This window comes from Oryzias latipes, chromosome 13 (genome assembly GCF_053564925.1).
Source record: "Oryzias latipes strain Hd-rR chromosome 13, Olatipes_Hd-rR_3.1".
In the NCBI taxonomy this organism is placed as follows: Eukaryota; Metazoa; Chordata; class Actinopteri; order Beloniformes; family Adrianichthyidae; genus Oryzias; species Oryzias latipes.
Window position 1 is genome coordinate 6,892,506 of NC_136249.1, and position 17,884 is coordinate 6,910,389.

Genomic DNA, 17,884 nt, shown 5'->3' on the forward strand with positions numbered 1-17,884 from the left:
TTTAATAGGATGCCTCAAGGAATCACAAATGCCCCCAGCACGTTCCAGAGGCTCATGGAGCGTTGCGTGGGAGAGCTCAACCTGAAACAAGCCCTTGTGTTCCTTGACGACCTAATAGTGTTCTCTTCAACCTTGGAGGAACACGAAGAACGCCTCTTGCAAGTCCTGGGTCGTTTGAAAGAGTATGGTCTAAAACTGTCGCCACAAAAGTGCAGGTTTTTCCAGAGCTCCGTAAAGTACCTTGGCCACATCATCTCAGAAAAAGGAATCGAGACTGATCCTGAGAAAATCTCGTCACTCAAAACCTGGCCAAAACCAAACACTTTGAAGGAATTGCGGACATTCTTAGGATTCTGTGGATACTATCGCAGATTCATAAAGGATTATTCAAAGATCATGCGACCTCTCAACCAACTCACAAGCGGATATCCACCTCTGCATAAAAAGACAAGTGCCAAAGCCGGCACAGCCCAATATCATAACCCCAAAGATCCTTTTGGAGCAAGATGGAATGTGGACTGTCAAACAGCATTTGACGAAATCATCGAAAAATTGACAAGTGCCCCAGTGCTCGGGTTTGCCGACCCTACTCTTCCCTTTACCTTGCACACAGACGCAAGCACTTCAGGGTTGGGGGCAGCCCTCTACCAAACACAAGAAGGTCAGAAACGTGTGATCGCCTTCGCAAGCCGCGGGTTGTCAAAGTGTGAAGCTAAGTACCCTGCACACAAGTTAGAATTTCTCGCGCTAAAATGGGCAGTTACCGAAAAATTCCAAGATTACCTTTACGGACGCCCTTTCCTTGTGATCACTGACAGCAACCCCTTAACGTACGTCTTGACCACCCCAAAACTTGACGCTACAAGTTACAGATGGTTAGCTGCGCTGTCCACCTTTGACTTCCAACTGCAATACAGGGCAGGAAAACAAAATCAGGACGCGGACGGACTATCCCGACGCCCACATAGCGCACAACCAGACGACATGCTGTCCAAGAAAGAACTGGAAAGAATCCAACAGTTCACACAAAGGCACCTACCTGACACACCCCATTCAAACCTTGTTGACCAGAGCATAATAAAAGCCATCTGTGAAAAGCACTTTGTCCTCCAGTCCACAGACGAACTAGCAGAGTCCATCACTGACGATCCTTTGGTTCTGTCTTTTGCTCTCACTCCCCAAGCCGTCCCCCAAAGCTATGAAGAGGAGGACCAGCTTGGTGGTTTGCCAGTCATTCCTCACTTTACGACATCAGACTTGAAAGAAAAACAACATGCTGATACAAGCATCAGAGAAATAGTCAACCAGATAACGTTGGGAGAAAAACCCCCACCAACTGCAAAAAATGAGCTTCCTGAACTTGGCTTGTTGCTAAGAGAGTGGAACAAGTTAGTCCTTAAAGACGGAGTCCTCTATCGTACCAGACAAGAAAGTGCACAAACGCAGTATCAACTCGTGCTACCACAAGAGTTGAGACCCCTTGTCCTGAAAAGTTTACACGACGACATGGGACACTTAGGTGTCGAAAGGACATGGGACCTGGTGAGAAAGCGATTCTATTGGCCCAAAATGGCCACAGACATTGAGCTCAAGGTCAAGACTTGCGAACGTTGCACACGTCGCAAAGCCCGACCAGAAAAAGCTGCACCTCTCGTGAACATTGTCGTCACCCGTCCACTAGAGTTGGTGTGCATCGACTTTCTAAGTCTAGAGCCAGATTCGAGCAACACGAAGGATGTGTTAGTGATTACAGACCACTTCACGAAGTATGCGCTCGCCTTGCCAACTCCAAACCAAAAGGCGCGCACAGTTGCTCGATTCCTCTGGGAAAACTTCATCTCTCACTATGGTTTTCCCGAGAGACTTCATAGTGACCAGGGTCCGGACTTCGAGTCTCGCACGATAAAGGAGCTCTGTCAGCTGGCTGGTATTCGAAAAGTACGAACTACTCCTTACCATCCGAGAGGGAACCCTGTTGAACGGTTCAACAGGACCCTCCTCGGCATGCTTGGCACACTGGAGAATCACAAGAAAACACACTGGCGCGAACACGTCCGACCCTTAGTACATGCTTATAATTGTACAAAGAATGAGGTGACGGGGTTTACCCCATATGAACTAATGTTTGGCCGACAGCCCCGGCTACCCGTCGACCTCGCGTTCGGTCTGCCAGTTGACCATCAGCCAAGTTCCCACTCAGAGTACGTTCGCAACCTCAAGTCAAGCCTCGAATCCAGCTACAAAATAGCAACTGAAATGGCAAAGAAATCGGCCAGTCGCAACAAAGCAAGATTTGATAAATGCATTGTTGAGTCCACCTTGAAGGAAGGCGACAGAGTGCTCGTGAGAAACCTTCGTATGCGAGGCAAGCATAAGTTAGCCGACCGCTGGGAACCTGAAGTTTACATCATTGTGAAACAATCAAACAACCTCCCTGTCTATGTTGTTAAACCAGAGACAAGAGACGGTCCTCAAAGAACCCTTCATCGTGACCTGTTATTGCCATGCGGTTTCCTTCCTGCTAGCCCAGAGGAAGCAGAACAAATTGTGAAAGACAAACCAAGGCGACCCAAAACACGCCAACAAACAGAAAGTGTTGAACAAGGGTCCGATTGTGAAGATTCTGATCCTGGCTATTACTACGATTATCATGATCTAGTAGTGGAAACCAAAAGTCCCTACATCCCACCTGACACAGAGAACCCTGAAACCGCTGTAGGGCAAACGCCAGTGGAAACAACCAAAGCTGCTGAAGCTAAAGAGAGTCAACAACTATCAGATGAGACATACTTACCAAGTGAGACAAACCCACCAGAAGAGTCCTTAACCGAACCTGTAGAAAGAAACTTACCTGAAGAGAATCCAATCGAAACTGACGGAGATATCCAAGTCGATACTTACCCTGAAGAAGAAAACCTACCTCAAGTAGATCCTGAAAAGTCCCCTGAAACAGACAGCCAAACCAAAGACATTTCTGACATGCCCATAGAGATTGTCACTGACACAGACCAGTGCCCAGAAGCCACTGACACTAATGACACCATCACTGATCCCCTAAGACGTTCAAACAGACATAGGGAACCTGCTCAGAGACTGACCTATCCTGAACTAGGTAACCCACTCGTCACTGTAGTCCAGTCTCTATTTCAAAGCTTAGCAGTAGCATTCACTGACTCTTTAAATGCTCCCAAGATGTTAAAGATGGAAACTGTGTGAAACATGTACGAGGACGTGCATGAGAAAAGGAGGGGAGGATGTAACCCCCGTTACAAATACACTCAGTAATAATAGAGCATTTTACAATGATATAAAAAGGTCAATAAATATTAATAAACAACATGATAAAAACAGCTAAAAGTTGTGAGGATAAAAATATAAATAGTATTAACATTAATAATTTATAGGTTTTATTACTATTTTTGTTTAAAAAGAGAAATTGTTTTTGTTGTCGATAAAGTTTAAAGTTTTTCAAGAGCCCTCCCCAACCTGTGCGTTGCGTAGCGGAGAGATAGGCCTGTTTAGGGCAGAGACAGCAAGCACGCGCAGCAGAGTAGCCATTAGCTGAAAAACTACGGTGAAAAACTAAAATAACGGTGCAAACCTGTTGTCTAGCCAGACCGGAAGAGGGGTGTGAGCCAAATAAGATTTTATGCCATTACCAGACGAGTTTTGGTGAGTTTTGTTTTGTATTTTGCCTACTTTTGTGGCGTGGGTTTTGCCGTGATGAGGCGAGCCCAGTTGAGACCAATTTAAGTTGTGAAAAGATGACAAAACAGTACTTTTGAGTTATTTATAATTTTCTTTGACACTTCGAAACATGAATGTATTTTATTTGATGTATTTTGGGTATATTTTGTGTGAAAAGAAGCTAATTTTGCAAGTAGAGTTGGATGTATGAAAAAGAAAAAAGAGCAGCCGCCATTTTAAGTTTCTAAAGAGTCACGTAGCCTTCTAGTGCGGCTCCGCTTTCATTTTGGAGTGGTTTTATTTTGCATATGGACTAAAATTATTTTTATGGCCTGTCCTGCAGGCCAGGTTTTTGAGTCCCCCCGAGAGTAATTGGGAGACGGTTCCGGACCGGATCGTTCTGGACTTCTCCTGATCCATGGATGGCGAGCCTACCCAAGGAGCACGATAATCCGGACTGCCTGTAGAGCATCACGTGGTCCTTTACTTTTCCTTACTACTACAAAATCTCTGCCAAGGTCGCGGTAGGAGATTGAACACTAACTGTGGATCCAATATACTTTAAAGGAGCACTACCAAAACTGGATACGTCTGCTAACAAACTTTAAAGGATTTTGCTAAGCAATTGGACATTTAGAAAAACAGTTCTTTGTTTGCTTTGCATATTGAATTGTCTTTTGTTTGATATCTGATATTTTGTAACTTTAAAGGATACTTTTGGTGTAAATTTAAAGTGACAAAACTGATTTACAAAAAAGTGAAAAGGGTAAATATAGTGAACTCAAAAGAAAGCTTAAACTAAATTTAAGTTAAATAAATTTAGTTCTGTAACTAAAATCCCTTTAAACCAAATGACCGGTCATCTTTAATTAAAATAGATTGAAACTGAAATTAACTTGAACAAAACCTTTTATTTGAACTTTAACAGAAAAAGTAAAGGAAAAAACAACATAAAGGGTGTTGAAAAGGTGTCTTAACATTACTTAAGAACCAAATTTGTATGTTTATTGTTGTTTGTCAATTGTTCAGTAAACTGCCGGCTTTTCCATTCTACCTTTTTATTGACTCTTGGCTCTTTTATTCAATACACACCACTCCGTGCGAACCTATATTTGGTCCAGTAGCCTGACTACCTCTGCCTAATAGCATAGGTGCTACATGTTGTGTTGTGAGTTATTGTGTTGTGTTGTGAGTTAATGTGTTGTGTGTTAAGTTAATGTGTTGTGTGTTAAGTTAATGTGTTGTGTTGTGAGTTAATGTGTTGTGTTAAGTTAATGTGTTGTGTGTAAAGTTAATGTGTTGCATGTAAAGTTAATGTGTTGTGTTGTGAGTTAATGTGTTGTGTGTTAAGTTAATGTGTTGTGTGTAAAGTTAATGTGTTGCGTGTAAAGTTAATGTGTTGTGTTGTGACCCTTCTGGGCCACCGTAATAATGGCTTCTTATAGTCGCGGTGCTCACGCTCACCTCCGTATCAGTCCACTCAGAGTTGATTGACCTAACACCGATCAGCTTCTCTGAAACAGAAAACTCAGAGTTGTTAATCTCTCGATTGACCAACTCAGAGGTCAAGTTTAACCTCAGAGTTGGTTGAACCTCCTTTCTGAAACAGGCCCCAGGTCTGCCTCAACAAGCCACTCCTCCCACACACCTGCTTGCAGCCATTTCTTCTATCCCCATAAGCAGTAGAAAAGCCTGTTCATTCATTCACTCTCTCACTGCCGTGTTGTCACTTATCCATGGAGCTCACTTTGGACAACTGCCTTCTGTGCCAGATATTTGATTATACATTAAATTCTGGAAACTGTTTTTTTCTGCCTGATTCTTTCATCCGCTGGACTTGATTACACGCGACACAAAATAATTGCATAAAAAAAACCTTTTTGAAGATAAACTTTTGTTGGCTCATTTGGCATCTGGCGTGTGCCAACGTGAAAGGCTGATTTTGCTCCGCTGCAGACTGATGAGACATAGTGGGGGGGGGGGGGGGGGGGGTAAATAAAAATGTGGAAAGTGACATCAGTTTTAAAAGTGTCACATGGTTACCGCTTAAAAAAGAATCCAAAGTTCTAAACAAGGTGGGATCACGACAGTCTGCTCATAAAAAGAAGAGGCCTCTGAGTCTTAGAGATAAATAGTAACAAAGAAAAAGAAAAAATATATACTGGTTGTTGCCAGTAAGAATATTTCTTTATTATAAGAATATACTTCATATGATATCAGCTCTGTCACAGTATTGAAGCAGCTTCCTAACATCAATCCAAATGCATAGGATTCGTGTTTGCAGCTGAAATAAGAACCCAGCATTCGTGCTGATCCGTGCAAAGAATACACAAGTGACGATACTACGGTGAACTTTGGAAATTCTGGCTTCATTTTCATCTAAAACAATGATTGATTTAGCTCTATTCTGTTAGAAATGTAGCCCACAGTGGTTTAGAAGTAATGTGAGAAGCAAATGAAGGGGAATCCAAAATTCACAAGTTTCTTGTTTTAAGCCACTTATACAAACAAAGCAGGAGCAAAAACAGTGTAGATTGAGGTGGAATTTGTAAAATAACCAGTGGAGGGCAGCAAAAGAACAGCTGCTACATGTTTCTGGCACGAGTTTCTCTATCAGTCATTATTTTATACACATATTAGCCACAGCTAATGTTTTTTTTTTTAAACTGTAAAATATGAATACAACAAAAACAACACAGCAACTGACTTCCTGTTTCGTTTTCTCAAGGACACGTCACATTCTGCAGGGTCACAATGTCAACCTTTATTGGCTAATCTGTATGATAGTGATTTACATTCCATCTCTTTTCAGGTGTCGCTTGTTTTAACACTTTCCCACATGACCAATCTTTATTGGTTTGTCAGACAGAAAATAACATGATGATCGACAGCACAGAGCAGAAGAGCTAAAGCTGTCAGGGAGCAGAAGGTAGCAGTGGTCAGTGAGGATGAAGAGAGGAAGGCTTTGAGGAGGACGAGAAGGGGAAAGCAGCATACCTGTGAACTGTGAAGGTATGGAAGTGGCAGTAAAGCTTTTAACTGGATGTTAGGGGATGTTAGAGGATGTCTACGTAACAGAAAAGATTACTGATGCCCATTTTTAAGAACAAGGAAGACATGCAGAGTTTGGGAAACTACAAAGATTAACTTTTATTTTATGATATGAAGGTAGGTCATGTGAAGAAGGATGGGGATGAGGTGGATCATTCGATTTACATCATAAATTATGATTGAGGATACGATTCAGAGTTGAAATTGGTTCACTTTGGACGATCCGATTCACTGATCTGAAGTGGATCCAGGTCATCTTTAGCCAAAACTTCAACCAGTGTGACTCAGAGAGAAATACCTGGAACTGAACAGTGCAGGTGAAGTTCAGCACATTCCTTGTTTTTCTTGTAAGATAATCAAGTATTAATAAAACCTGTGTACAAACAAGTGAACAAGAATAAATGGAAAATCCATTCACGTTAGTTTCATCAAGTTCCAAGTGATGGCACTTGTTCATCTTTACATTATAGTAAAATAAACCCACAGTGCCTCAATCCAAATGATATTTGCTAGTTTCCATTACAATCGTTTTTTTTAAACGATTTTTATAATGGTATAGGTCGATATCGCTTAACAACGCGCCTCAAAAAAATCAATCTGGTTGATTCAATTAATCATCACACCTCTAGTTCTTATTCATATTACTATTCACTCGTGTCGACAGGCAGGGACCAAACCTACAGCCTTTTGATCACTGCTCTGCCTCCACAGTCGTAGTGATAGTAGTGGAAGAGAAACAAGGAACATCAACAAAAGTAACCTGTTTGAGCAATTGTTTATTTTCAAATGTGCCCATTTTGAAACGAACACATAAGAACATTAAATATTTATTTAATTTCAAATCCTTATACCTGCTAAGACCAGTTAAACATCCTATTGAACGCTGATTTCACCACTAGAATGCGTTTGGTAAAAAAAACGTGCTTTTATTTTGAAGGTGGGGCGCACCTCCCATGACGTCACGCGACGATACCATAAACCCGTTCGAAAGGCAAATGTTTTCAAGCTGCTAATGATCCTGTTCAAGGTGCTGCTCCTAATCCTTTGTGTGGACGAACAGCTGCTGTGATAAACGACTATTTGAGCGGCGTCATGGCTCCGTTCACTGCCGTTGTTCTCCTCCTCGCTGCTCTGCGCGGCTGCGGTGAGTTCGTCCAAATATCATGCCGCGTGACTTTTTTTAAGCTAGTTTAACGAGGCTTTTCCTTCGGTGTTGGATAAAAATCCGACCGAGGAAAGAATGAAAATGTCTTTGGACAGACGGCAACCTGCGCTTTGCCTCCTACTATGGAGACGACATGGTGCTACAGAAAGCCCCGCAGAGAGCCGTGCTGTGGGGATACGCTCCTGCTGGGGCAACGGTCACCGTCTTCCTGTCCGGTCCAGTCAAACAGAAACGCGCGTGCACCTCAGCGACTCAAGGTACACCACCAGTGTTGCCAGATCTGAGCGACAGTTTCCAGCCCAAACTCATCGTAAAACCCGCCCACCTCAATAAAAACAAGCCCAAATCTCAACCTAGCAAAAACCTAATGTTGAACGTAAAAGTATAGCCGTAGCCTAATAAAAAATGACGCAATAATAATAAATTATTATATAATAAGTCTGTTATAATATTTTTTTTTATAAAATAAGTACAGAAAATCCAGTTATAGGTTTCTCGTATCGTGTACTCTAGATGGCGCCCCCCTCTTTCTGCCACTGCCAGTTGCTGGACCACAGAGTATGTCAATCAGCGGTGGGCTGGTGACTGGTGGATTAGAGGGGGCGGGGCCTACCTGGGTGCGCGTTGGCTGAACGTTCTCCTCCGGCTGAGTGTATAAGCAGGCTGCGCTATTTTTGTTCGAGCTGTAACCATTCTGACAAGGTTAATAAAAGCCAATAAAAGCCCTGCAGCATCTCCATCTTTTGGAAATGAACCCAAACGGCAGAATAGGGTTCTGACTCTGCAGAGGCTCTGGGAGTTTTAAAACAGCGTCAATTATTCGCTGATTTTTGTTATTCACGGGGGGGGGGGAAGGGAGAACTAAACAGGGGGATTACTGTAATGTTTCATATATTCACAATGCTTTTTTTAGGCTATATATTAATTAGTATACTTTTACTTAATATTTTAAATAATAAGAAAAATAATAATAATGACAATAAAACCGCTAAATATTTTGAAAAGCAGCCCAAATTTTATAGACCCGCCCAATGCCAATTTTACCCGCCCAACATAACCAAAAGAAGCCCAATTGGGCGGAAACCCGCCCAATCTGGCAACACTGTACACCACGTGACTCCCATCCTATTTCCTGTTTCTATCTCATGTCTTGTTTTTTCTTCTATAAGAGAAAGAAGAACTTGTATCGTCATGACTATGAATTTGTTTTTACGTTTTGGACCAGTTTGGCTCATTTTTATTCATTTATTTAAAATTTTTAAAAAGTGTGTTGTCATCCTAAAATTTTTCCTTAAAAGTTCACTTCTATCTTTCTAAATTGGTTGTTGAATGTGTCTGATCAGAAGAACCATCACAGGAAAAGCTGTACAGAATGACACATGCTGTGTATTTCCGTGTTAAGACCGGCCCAAAATGAAGTGTTGTTTTTTTTTTTAACATCATGTTCTTGTGGCCTTTTCTGTTGCAGGACAGAAAACTAAGCTTAAAATAGCATTTTTGAGTGTTTCTTTTGGCAAATCTTTGTGAATCAGGAGCAGACGAAAAAAGGCTGTTTGAAAACTCTTCTGTGAAATCTACAATCCGCTCCATTCTGATGGATCTACTTGCAGTCAAACGGATCCACAGACGGCTTTGTTTTCCTTGTCTGAGCTGGAATCCGGATCCAACCTGTCCAACTGGAAAGCTCTGACGTGCCTCGCGTTTTTGTTGCACTGCAAATGTTCGGCTGGGGTTGTGAAGAGCTGTAAGCTAGCAGGAGAGGGAGTGTAAACGGAGAGATGATGGGAGATGAGGGCAGGCTTACTCTGCAACAACTGTCATAAAAAATGTATAATTATTTCTTTATTTTAAATTTTCCCCCAAAACTGCATAATCCTAATCAAAAGTTCACTGGGAACACATTACTGAAGTTCAAGAGAGGATCTGAGTGGGAAAAAAATCACAATTTTTGGTTTTTATGCCCAAGTATTTAATTTGTCTGGCTATTTTTGTAGGTTTTTAGGTGTTATGATCTTTAGTTTTCTTCTGCCTGAAGCAGCACTAAATATAATGAATTAAATAGACTTCACACGATACTTTTATTTATATTATTATGCTTTTATAGCTTGCAAAGAGATAACTTTAAAGAGTTTGTATTTGCTTGAAGCAGCTAGTGTAGGAAGAGATAAATAAAGGGATTTTTCTCAGTGATTAGTCTTTTACTGCAGCATGGCAGCACATGGGAGCCCAGCCAAAGGGGATTTTAACCACCTCTTTAGGTCGTAACCATAGAAACATAAAAGGATCTTCCATAGTTGTAAATAATGTGATCCTGCATTGCACTATAGGGCCCTTTCTGTCCTGAAACACTTTGAGTTCTTGAGGGTAACAAATGTCATTTAAAGGGAAAAAACATCTTGTGTTAGTTTGTAGTATTATTATTGTAAGACAAGCTTTTAAAACGTAGATGAAGAAAAGGTGTCTGGAAATCAATTCGCTGCCTCTTCACAGGTATTTGGCGAGTCCTACTGGATCCCGTTGACGCTGGCGGTCCCTACAATGTGACTGCAAGCACTCCGTCCAGCACAGCTGTTCTGACTGATGTGCTCTTTGGAGACATCTGGCTGTGTGGAGGCCAGAGCAACATGTACTTCAAAACATCTCAGGTACTTTGAGACCGACTCTTAGTCTCCTCTTTAAAGTCACGTTGATCATCTTTGGACCTAATGTAAAAGTGTTCCCAGAAGTCTTTTAATTATAATTATGGTGTTTTTAGCTAAAGTAAACGGGGGCGGTTCCTCATTTTGTGATGTCACAATGTGAGAACTCGCTCTTCGTCATGGATTGGGAGGGGCTGGTTTTCAGAGAGCAGATTATAGAGGAATACTGGGCATGAATGGATCAAAAATACCACTTTGAGGCTGTTTGTAGTGAGGACACACTTAAAAGATCAAAAAGTTTATTTTACATAAAATGGGCTCTTTTAATTTCTTTACACATGTCCTCCATTGTCAGAAAAATGCTACAAGAACACAGGTCTTAAGTAATATAAGAATCATGCTGTATTTACCTTAAAGAATTCACTAAAGTCCATTTGCTTCTTGAAATTCTAATGTTTATCCTCATTTTGTTTATCAGTGATGATTCTTTCCTCCCCTCTTAAAGGTTTTTAATGCGTCAGAGGAGCTGGCACTTTCTGCTAAATATCCTCATGTGAGGACATTTATGGCAGCGTTGAACTCCAGCGAAACAGAGCTGATTGATTTAATCCAAGTGGAGCTGCCCTGGTCTGTGCCTTCTGCAAGTAGGAGGAGACACTTTTCCTTTATTCCTTAGAAACATTTAAAATGTTTAATTAAACAGTTCTTCACTTTAAAATAGCCCCATTCGCTGCAGAAATGATTTTATTTTAGTCTATTTTTTATTTATTCTTATACCATGGTCCGGGTGAATACTCAATTCTGATTGGCTTCTGGGTGTGCATTAAAAATTGATATACCACAGCGCCGGGTTCTTTAAAACAACCTTTAGCTTCATCATCTGGACAAAAACGGTAAGCGGTTAAAGGTGAACTTTCTTTCTGAACTGATACTTTATTCAACCCATCGGGACGATCAGCATATATATATATATATCGCTTTATATAGCTGAATCTTGACTGCAGCGGTGGTGCGGTGCAACGCAGACTATTTGTTACGTGCTGCAGGGCCTTGTCACGTTACCATGACAAAGCCCGGCAGCACGTAACAAATAGTCCACTTTTTGGGAGAAAAGCGATCCAAATCAGAAAAAAACAAGAATTGAGGACTAAAAACTGGTTACTATTTATTTCTTTTGTTAGTGACCATGGTATAAGCGTTATTACTTTTTAACGCTCTTCGCGGAAGGTAGCGTCGGACAGTTCAGGCTTCCACGGCGTGCGTTAAAAAGTGATAATGCACACTTCGTATGCCATTAACCCTTACTGCTTGGTTGACTCTGCCGCATTCACCTGCAGGGATTTTGTCCGAGTTTTCCGCTGTGTGCTGGCTCTTCGGACGCTACATGTTTGAGAAGTTGAAGTACCCCATCGGGCTGGTGGAATCCTGCTGGGGAGGCACATCAGTGGAAGCCTGGTCATCACCGAGAGCCTTGAAGCAGTGTGGACTGCAGCAAACTGAGAACAGGTCAGGAATGCCACAACGTTGCAGTCTGAGTTGCGTTTTGAGAGTTGCAATGTTGCTTTTGCATGATCCCAGTACTAAGGAGAAAAGCTCTGTCCTGTGGAACGCAATGATCCACCCATTTCGGACCATGACCATTTATGGAGCCATCTGGTATCAAGGTAAATGTAATCTAGAGCTCAGCAGAGTTCTGTTCAGGAAACTCGGGTACAGACTGTCACTTTTCATACTTGCAGGTGAAGCAAATGCAGACTACAATAAGAACAAGTACAACTGCTCCTTCCCCGCTATGATCGATGACTGGAGGATGGCGTTTCACAGCGGCTCAGGGGGACAGACTGCAGATGACTTCCCCTTTGGGTTTGTTCAAGTAAGGTCATATTTCTTGAAAATATGTCTGTTTAGAAGCGGACTGCCTTTGTATCTGTTTTACACATGATGGACGTGATTTCTGTAAGTGCAGCTGTGCACAAACAACAAAGGCGCCACAGACGACGGCTTTCCTGACATCCGCTGGCACCAAACCGCAGACGTGGGCTTCGTTCCGAACTACCCGATGAAGAAAACCTTCATGGCTGTGACTCTTGATTTGCCAGATGAGGCGTCGCCCTACGGCACGTAAGGACACGCGATTCAGCCGATTACAGTCGTCTGAATTCTAGATGAACTAAATACCAGTAAAACTCAGTTTATTAGCTGTGAAATTTTACAAAAATGATATAACATGAGTTTGTCTCATCAGCTGGGTTTACTCAAACTGTAATGTTAACATGGCAAACTTACAGACTTCCCTCACTATGCCGCCATTCACCTTATGGTTTCAAATGCTTTTTTAAACAGCATACGGTGCTCTGCCTCCTGATTGGCTGTAGACCTTGTCAATCAAGCTCCGGTCCCGTGTCCCCTGTGCTGAACGTGTCCAGCCCCTTACATGTTTAGAAAACCTTTGATGGGGATCAGTTCTCTGTCTTCGTCCCATAATACTGGACTTATTTTTCTATGAAGGTTTGAACTGAACAAGAGACAAAAGTGTGAACTCGTTCTTTTCTGAGACCATTGTTTAAAGTGTGTAGTGGAGGGGGGGGGGGGGGTGGGGGGGGTCATAGTCTTAAAACATCTGTGATTCTATTTTGCAGGTGTCACCAATTACTGGTTATTTATAGAACTCACCTCCCTTGTGATGAATTAGGGAACAGTGTCCATGCTTTTATTTTTAAAACATAACATTTCCACTATGGGTTAGCTACTTCCTAATGCTTTGTCAGCTTTTGTAATCTGTTCCTTTTGACAGTTTACTTCAGCCAGGGTTTGGGGAAATGATTAAACTTCCCATAGTTCCTTGCGGCAGTGTTTTTGTTTTTAACTTTGGGCCCCTGCACGGCACGCTTGACCTTTTTTTGTTTTGTTTTTAAGCCCTTGATTGAGCTCATTGGCTCCACAGAGACCAGATGTTGAGTCGTAGTTACTGGAATCATGGAATTTGTGCAGCAAAGATGAGAATTCTTACCACCAAAGTCAGAAGGAATGGGCCTAAGTATGAAAAAAGACTGCTTCCTTAGAAGACCCGGTATGTTAGTGGTTTTTGGAGTACTGTAAACCCTTGTTTTTCGCGGGGGTTACGTTCCTAAAATAACCCGTGATAGGCAAAATCCGTGAAGTAGAAACCTCTATTTTGTTTTACAATTAATAAACAATTAAATACTCTATTATACATTGAAAAGAAAGAACAAACCAATTTACAGGCTCAAACATTTGTTTCACAAATAAAAGTACCTTAGAAACGTTTTTTCAACAAATAACTTCTGTACTGTACTGTCAAATAATAATTTTAATCATCAATGTGAACAGAAGGCTTCAAATTGGGGAGATTAGCCCCGCCCACCGCAACTCGAGTAATTGGATTAAACGGGAAACATTTCAAATGATTATGAAAAAAATACAAAGTACAGTGGGACAAATAGTGACTCAGGTGTATTTCACTGCTCTTCAGTCTGAGCCGCTGCATCCTGACTCCGCTCTGCAGTGTTTTCTTCTTTTGAAGCCCGCGGTGCAGCTGTGTTTGTTCAGGAGAAGAACATAGTGATTGACAGTTGTTGTTGCTCTTTTTTCTATGGGTTTTAGAGAAACTCGAAAATGCAATGTCGTAATGTAAATATGGCAAGCTATTTTACATACATGTACATATTAAATTGCAACGTTATTGACGCACAGGTAGAGAAGAAGCGGAGTGACTTTTTGGCCAATCAGAATGCAGAACACAATGCACGATGCAAATCCGTGAAGTAGCGAAACCGTGAAAAGTAAACCGTGTTATAGCAAGGGATCACTGTATTTGTTTTAGGGTTGATGGGTCTGTGTTTCAATGCTTGAAATGGCTTTAAACGTTCAAAAAAAATGTTTAATTTATTCAAAAACATAAACTGTTGAAGATCAGACATTGCTTGTGGATTGTTCTTCAACATACTGATTTTTTTTTTAAAGCAAACATTTTGAGCTGGAAGTAACTGGTCTTCTTTAGAAAGAGCAAAATAAATTCAACTTACAAAAAATTAGAAAAGAAAGGAGTTCTGGGGCTTATTAGAATAGAATGCCACTCTTTTTAAGAAATCCCACAATTCTTTGTGGTTGCAACTGAAGTCCAGAGTGTTTTGTGAGGAACACGGAACATCAACTGTGAGTGACAGCAGAACTCACGTCCTTCCTGTTCTCCAGATGTATGCGGTGTCATGTTTGTGTCTGTCATTTTGTCGTCCATATTTGTACATGTGTAGGTTGTTTTGGAGTCCAACTTTCTACTATTGCGTCATTAAAAAAAAAAGAAATTCTTTCTGAACAAGTTCAGTTTTAGCTTCCTTTCATTTCTCCTCCACTGCCATGTTTTCCCACAGGGACATGAAGAAGGGCACAGAGAGTTTTATTTCTTTGTGAGAACGTCACCCCCCCCCCAGAATGGAAAAACTGAGTTTAGTAAACCATCTTCTTAAAAATTACACTTTTAAAATGATTGAATCTTTTTTCCCTGCAACTTTTCCTATAAAGTGTTCATTTAAAATCTGTGAGATCTCATTGCTTAGTGACTTATTTCATTCAAATTGGCTAAATCGGTACAACTCCTAAATAAGAAGTTTATAAATGTGACAAATTAGTTCAACAGTGAAACTGTATCTAATTGTTAGTGCAGAAGATGATCAGTTCTTTGTATCCTCTACAAGATAACCTGGATATCATTCATTCATTCATCTTCTAAACCCGTTTTATCCCTTTCGGGGTCACGGGGCTGCTGGAGCCTATCCCGGCCCCTCGTGGGCGGAGGACACACATGCACACTCACGTTCACACCTATGGACAATTTAGAGGAACCAATTCTTCTATGAAGCATATTTTTGGACGGTGGGAGCTGCTGCTGCAACATCCTTTTAAAAGTTGAAGTCATTTTTGTTTTTCTTGTCAGGATCCATCCCAGGGACAAACAGGATGTGGCCTACAGGCTGACTCTGGGTGCCAGAGCGGTGGCCTATGGAGAACCAGACCTGCTCTTTCGTGGACCTTTTCCTCAACTGATATGGGCCTCTGAAACATTTGTTGAGATAAACTATGACCAGTTAGTCTCTGTGAGACCGTCCAAAGATGTCTTTGAGGTAAGGGTGGCAGCATGGACAGAAAGCGGTCACTTATTGTGGCAACATTTTTAAGAAGATCCTTTTTTTCAACAGTCATGGATTAAAAGTCCTTTGTTTGTTCCTGCCATCATTTCTTCTTCTTTTTTGAATACAGGTCTGCTGTTCTGTGGTCACGGCTCCGGGCGGTTCCTCGTCCCGCTGGGTTCCGGCTGCTGTCGTTGCCTGGAGTGCGTCCGCCGTGCGGCTAAACGCCTCGTCATGTCAGCCGTCTGAGGTGGCGGCCCTTCGTTATGCTTGGAAGGACTGGCCCTGTGGCGTGAAAGCCTGTCCCGTCTACACCGCCAACGGGGTTTTACCCGCACCTCCTTTTATCGTCCAGAAATATGAGGCAGGAAAGAGAAACATCTGGAAAACAAAAGTAGTAAATCTATTCTAAGCTTTAGCGTTGATTACCGGTGCAGGGTTTGCTTTCCATCAAACTGAATCAATGTGAACAAATTATTGATATTTGGGATTCATTATTTGTTTTATGTTTACAATCTGTGATGCTATTTTTGTAAATAAACATAGGAATATTTTCAAAGTTGAACCACACATTTTATCTTGTAAATTGGTTCAACAATCGGTAGAAGGCGTATACTTGTATAGCACTTTTCTACCAACTCAAAGGCCCACGGTGCTTTAGTGTCAGTCCCATTCACACTGACGGTGGCTCCACTGCCAACCAATGTTTCGGCAGTGGTTTAATAAATCCTCTGCTTAAAAAGCCGAATTTAGACCTATCAGATCCAAAAAAACCTTAGAACAATCTTGAAGCTTTTTATTTCTAAAGTCTTGGAGAAAGTGGTCGCGGTCCAACTAAATATGTACCTGGAAGAACATAATCTATCCGATTCTTTTCAATCTGGCTTTAAGAAGAACCCTTCCACTGAGACAGCTGTCCTAAGAGTTTCTAATGATGTGCTTATTGCAGCTGACTCTGGTCATTATACTGTCCTCCTGCTTTTACACTGGAAATCTGCTTTTGACTCTGTAGATCATGACATCCTCGCAATGACCACGGTCTCTCTGGGTCAGTTTTACATCGGTTTATTTCTTATCTTAGTGGAAGAGCTTTCAATGTGGCTGTATATTCCTGATACTCTGCTATTGAAAGAAATAACTTGTGGCGTTCCCCAGGGTTCTGTCCTTGGCCCTATTTTAGTCATTTTATATGATTTCTCTTTGGAAACAGATAATCAATTCTGCCACATTTCATATCATTTCTATGCGGACGATATCCAGTTCTACTGTTCTTCCCCGCAAAATAGTACTTAGAAACCACAACATTTGTTCAATTGCTTAACGAGCATTAAAACATGACATTACTCTAAAATTTGGAGAACACAACATAAAATCTCTTCTATCAGACAACACCTCAGGTCTCTGAGCTCTTCTGTCCAGTCAAGCCTCAGAAATCTAGGGGTGTTTGACAAATCCTTGTCCCTGGAAGGTAACTCAAAACGGATAAACTGTTTTTATCATCTGAGGAACGTGGCAAATTTAAAAAGTATTTTTTCTTAATCTGACCTGGGAACGCTGTTATTTCTTCTGGTTTAGATTACTGCAACTCTTTTTACCTGTTTTAACACTAAACTGTCTTCAGCTAAACTCAGCAGCAAGGCTTTTAACAGGAACCAGAAATGGTGACATTGGTTACTCGTCAAGTTTCCAATTGATTTTAAAATGTTACTTTTAGTTTCTAGAGCATTGCATGGTCAGGCTCCGGCGTACATCTCTGACCTTTTAACCCCATTCTCTTCGGCCCGATCCTCGAGGTCTTCCAAGCAAAATCTTTGAAGCGTTCCAAAAACCCGCTTTAGAGGACTTGCTCCTGGTCTTTGGAACGCCCTCCCATTGTGGCTGCTTCAGATTGACTGTTTTAAATCTCAGGTAAAGACGTTTTCATTCCAAAGAGCTTTTAGTTGATTTTATTATTGTATTTTATTGTCTGTGTTTGGATTTGATGCTTCTTTTATAAAGCATTTTTTGATTCTGTCTGGATAAAGTGCTACATAAAGATTTTCTATTCTAACCTAAAGCCACCAGAGGCAATGTGGGGATCAGCGTCTTGCCACTTTGACACATGGCGGGAATCGAACCTGCAATCTTCTGATCAGAGTTTGACCGCTGGACAACACTTTTTTTTTTTTTTTCAAAACCCAACAGAAGAATAGTTT

General features: G+C 41.4%; 1 protein-coding gene across 1 annotated transcript; it reads left to right on the forward strand.

Annotated features, from left to right (window-relative positions):
* Positions 1–7,671: 7,671 nt before the first annotated feature.
* On the forward strand, positions 7,672–17,712 carry siae (sialic acid acetylesterase). Its single transcript, XM_011482947.4, has 10 exons — positions 7,672–7,882; positions 7,999–8,160; positions 10,394–10,548; positions 11,048–11,186; positions 11,880–12,048; positions 12,121–12,206; positions 12,282–12,415; positions 12,509–12,663; positions 15,497–15,683; positions 15,820–17,712. The coding sequence occupies exons 1-10, from the start codon at positions 7,831–7,833 to the stop codon at positions 16,099–16,101; spliced, it is 1,521 nt and encodes a 506-aa protein (XP_011481249.2). The 5' UTR covers positions 7,672–7,830; the 3' UTR covers positions 16,102–17,712.
* The last annotated feature ends 172 nt before the right edge of the window (positions 17,713–17,884 follow it).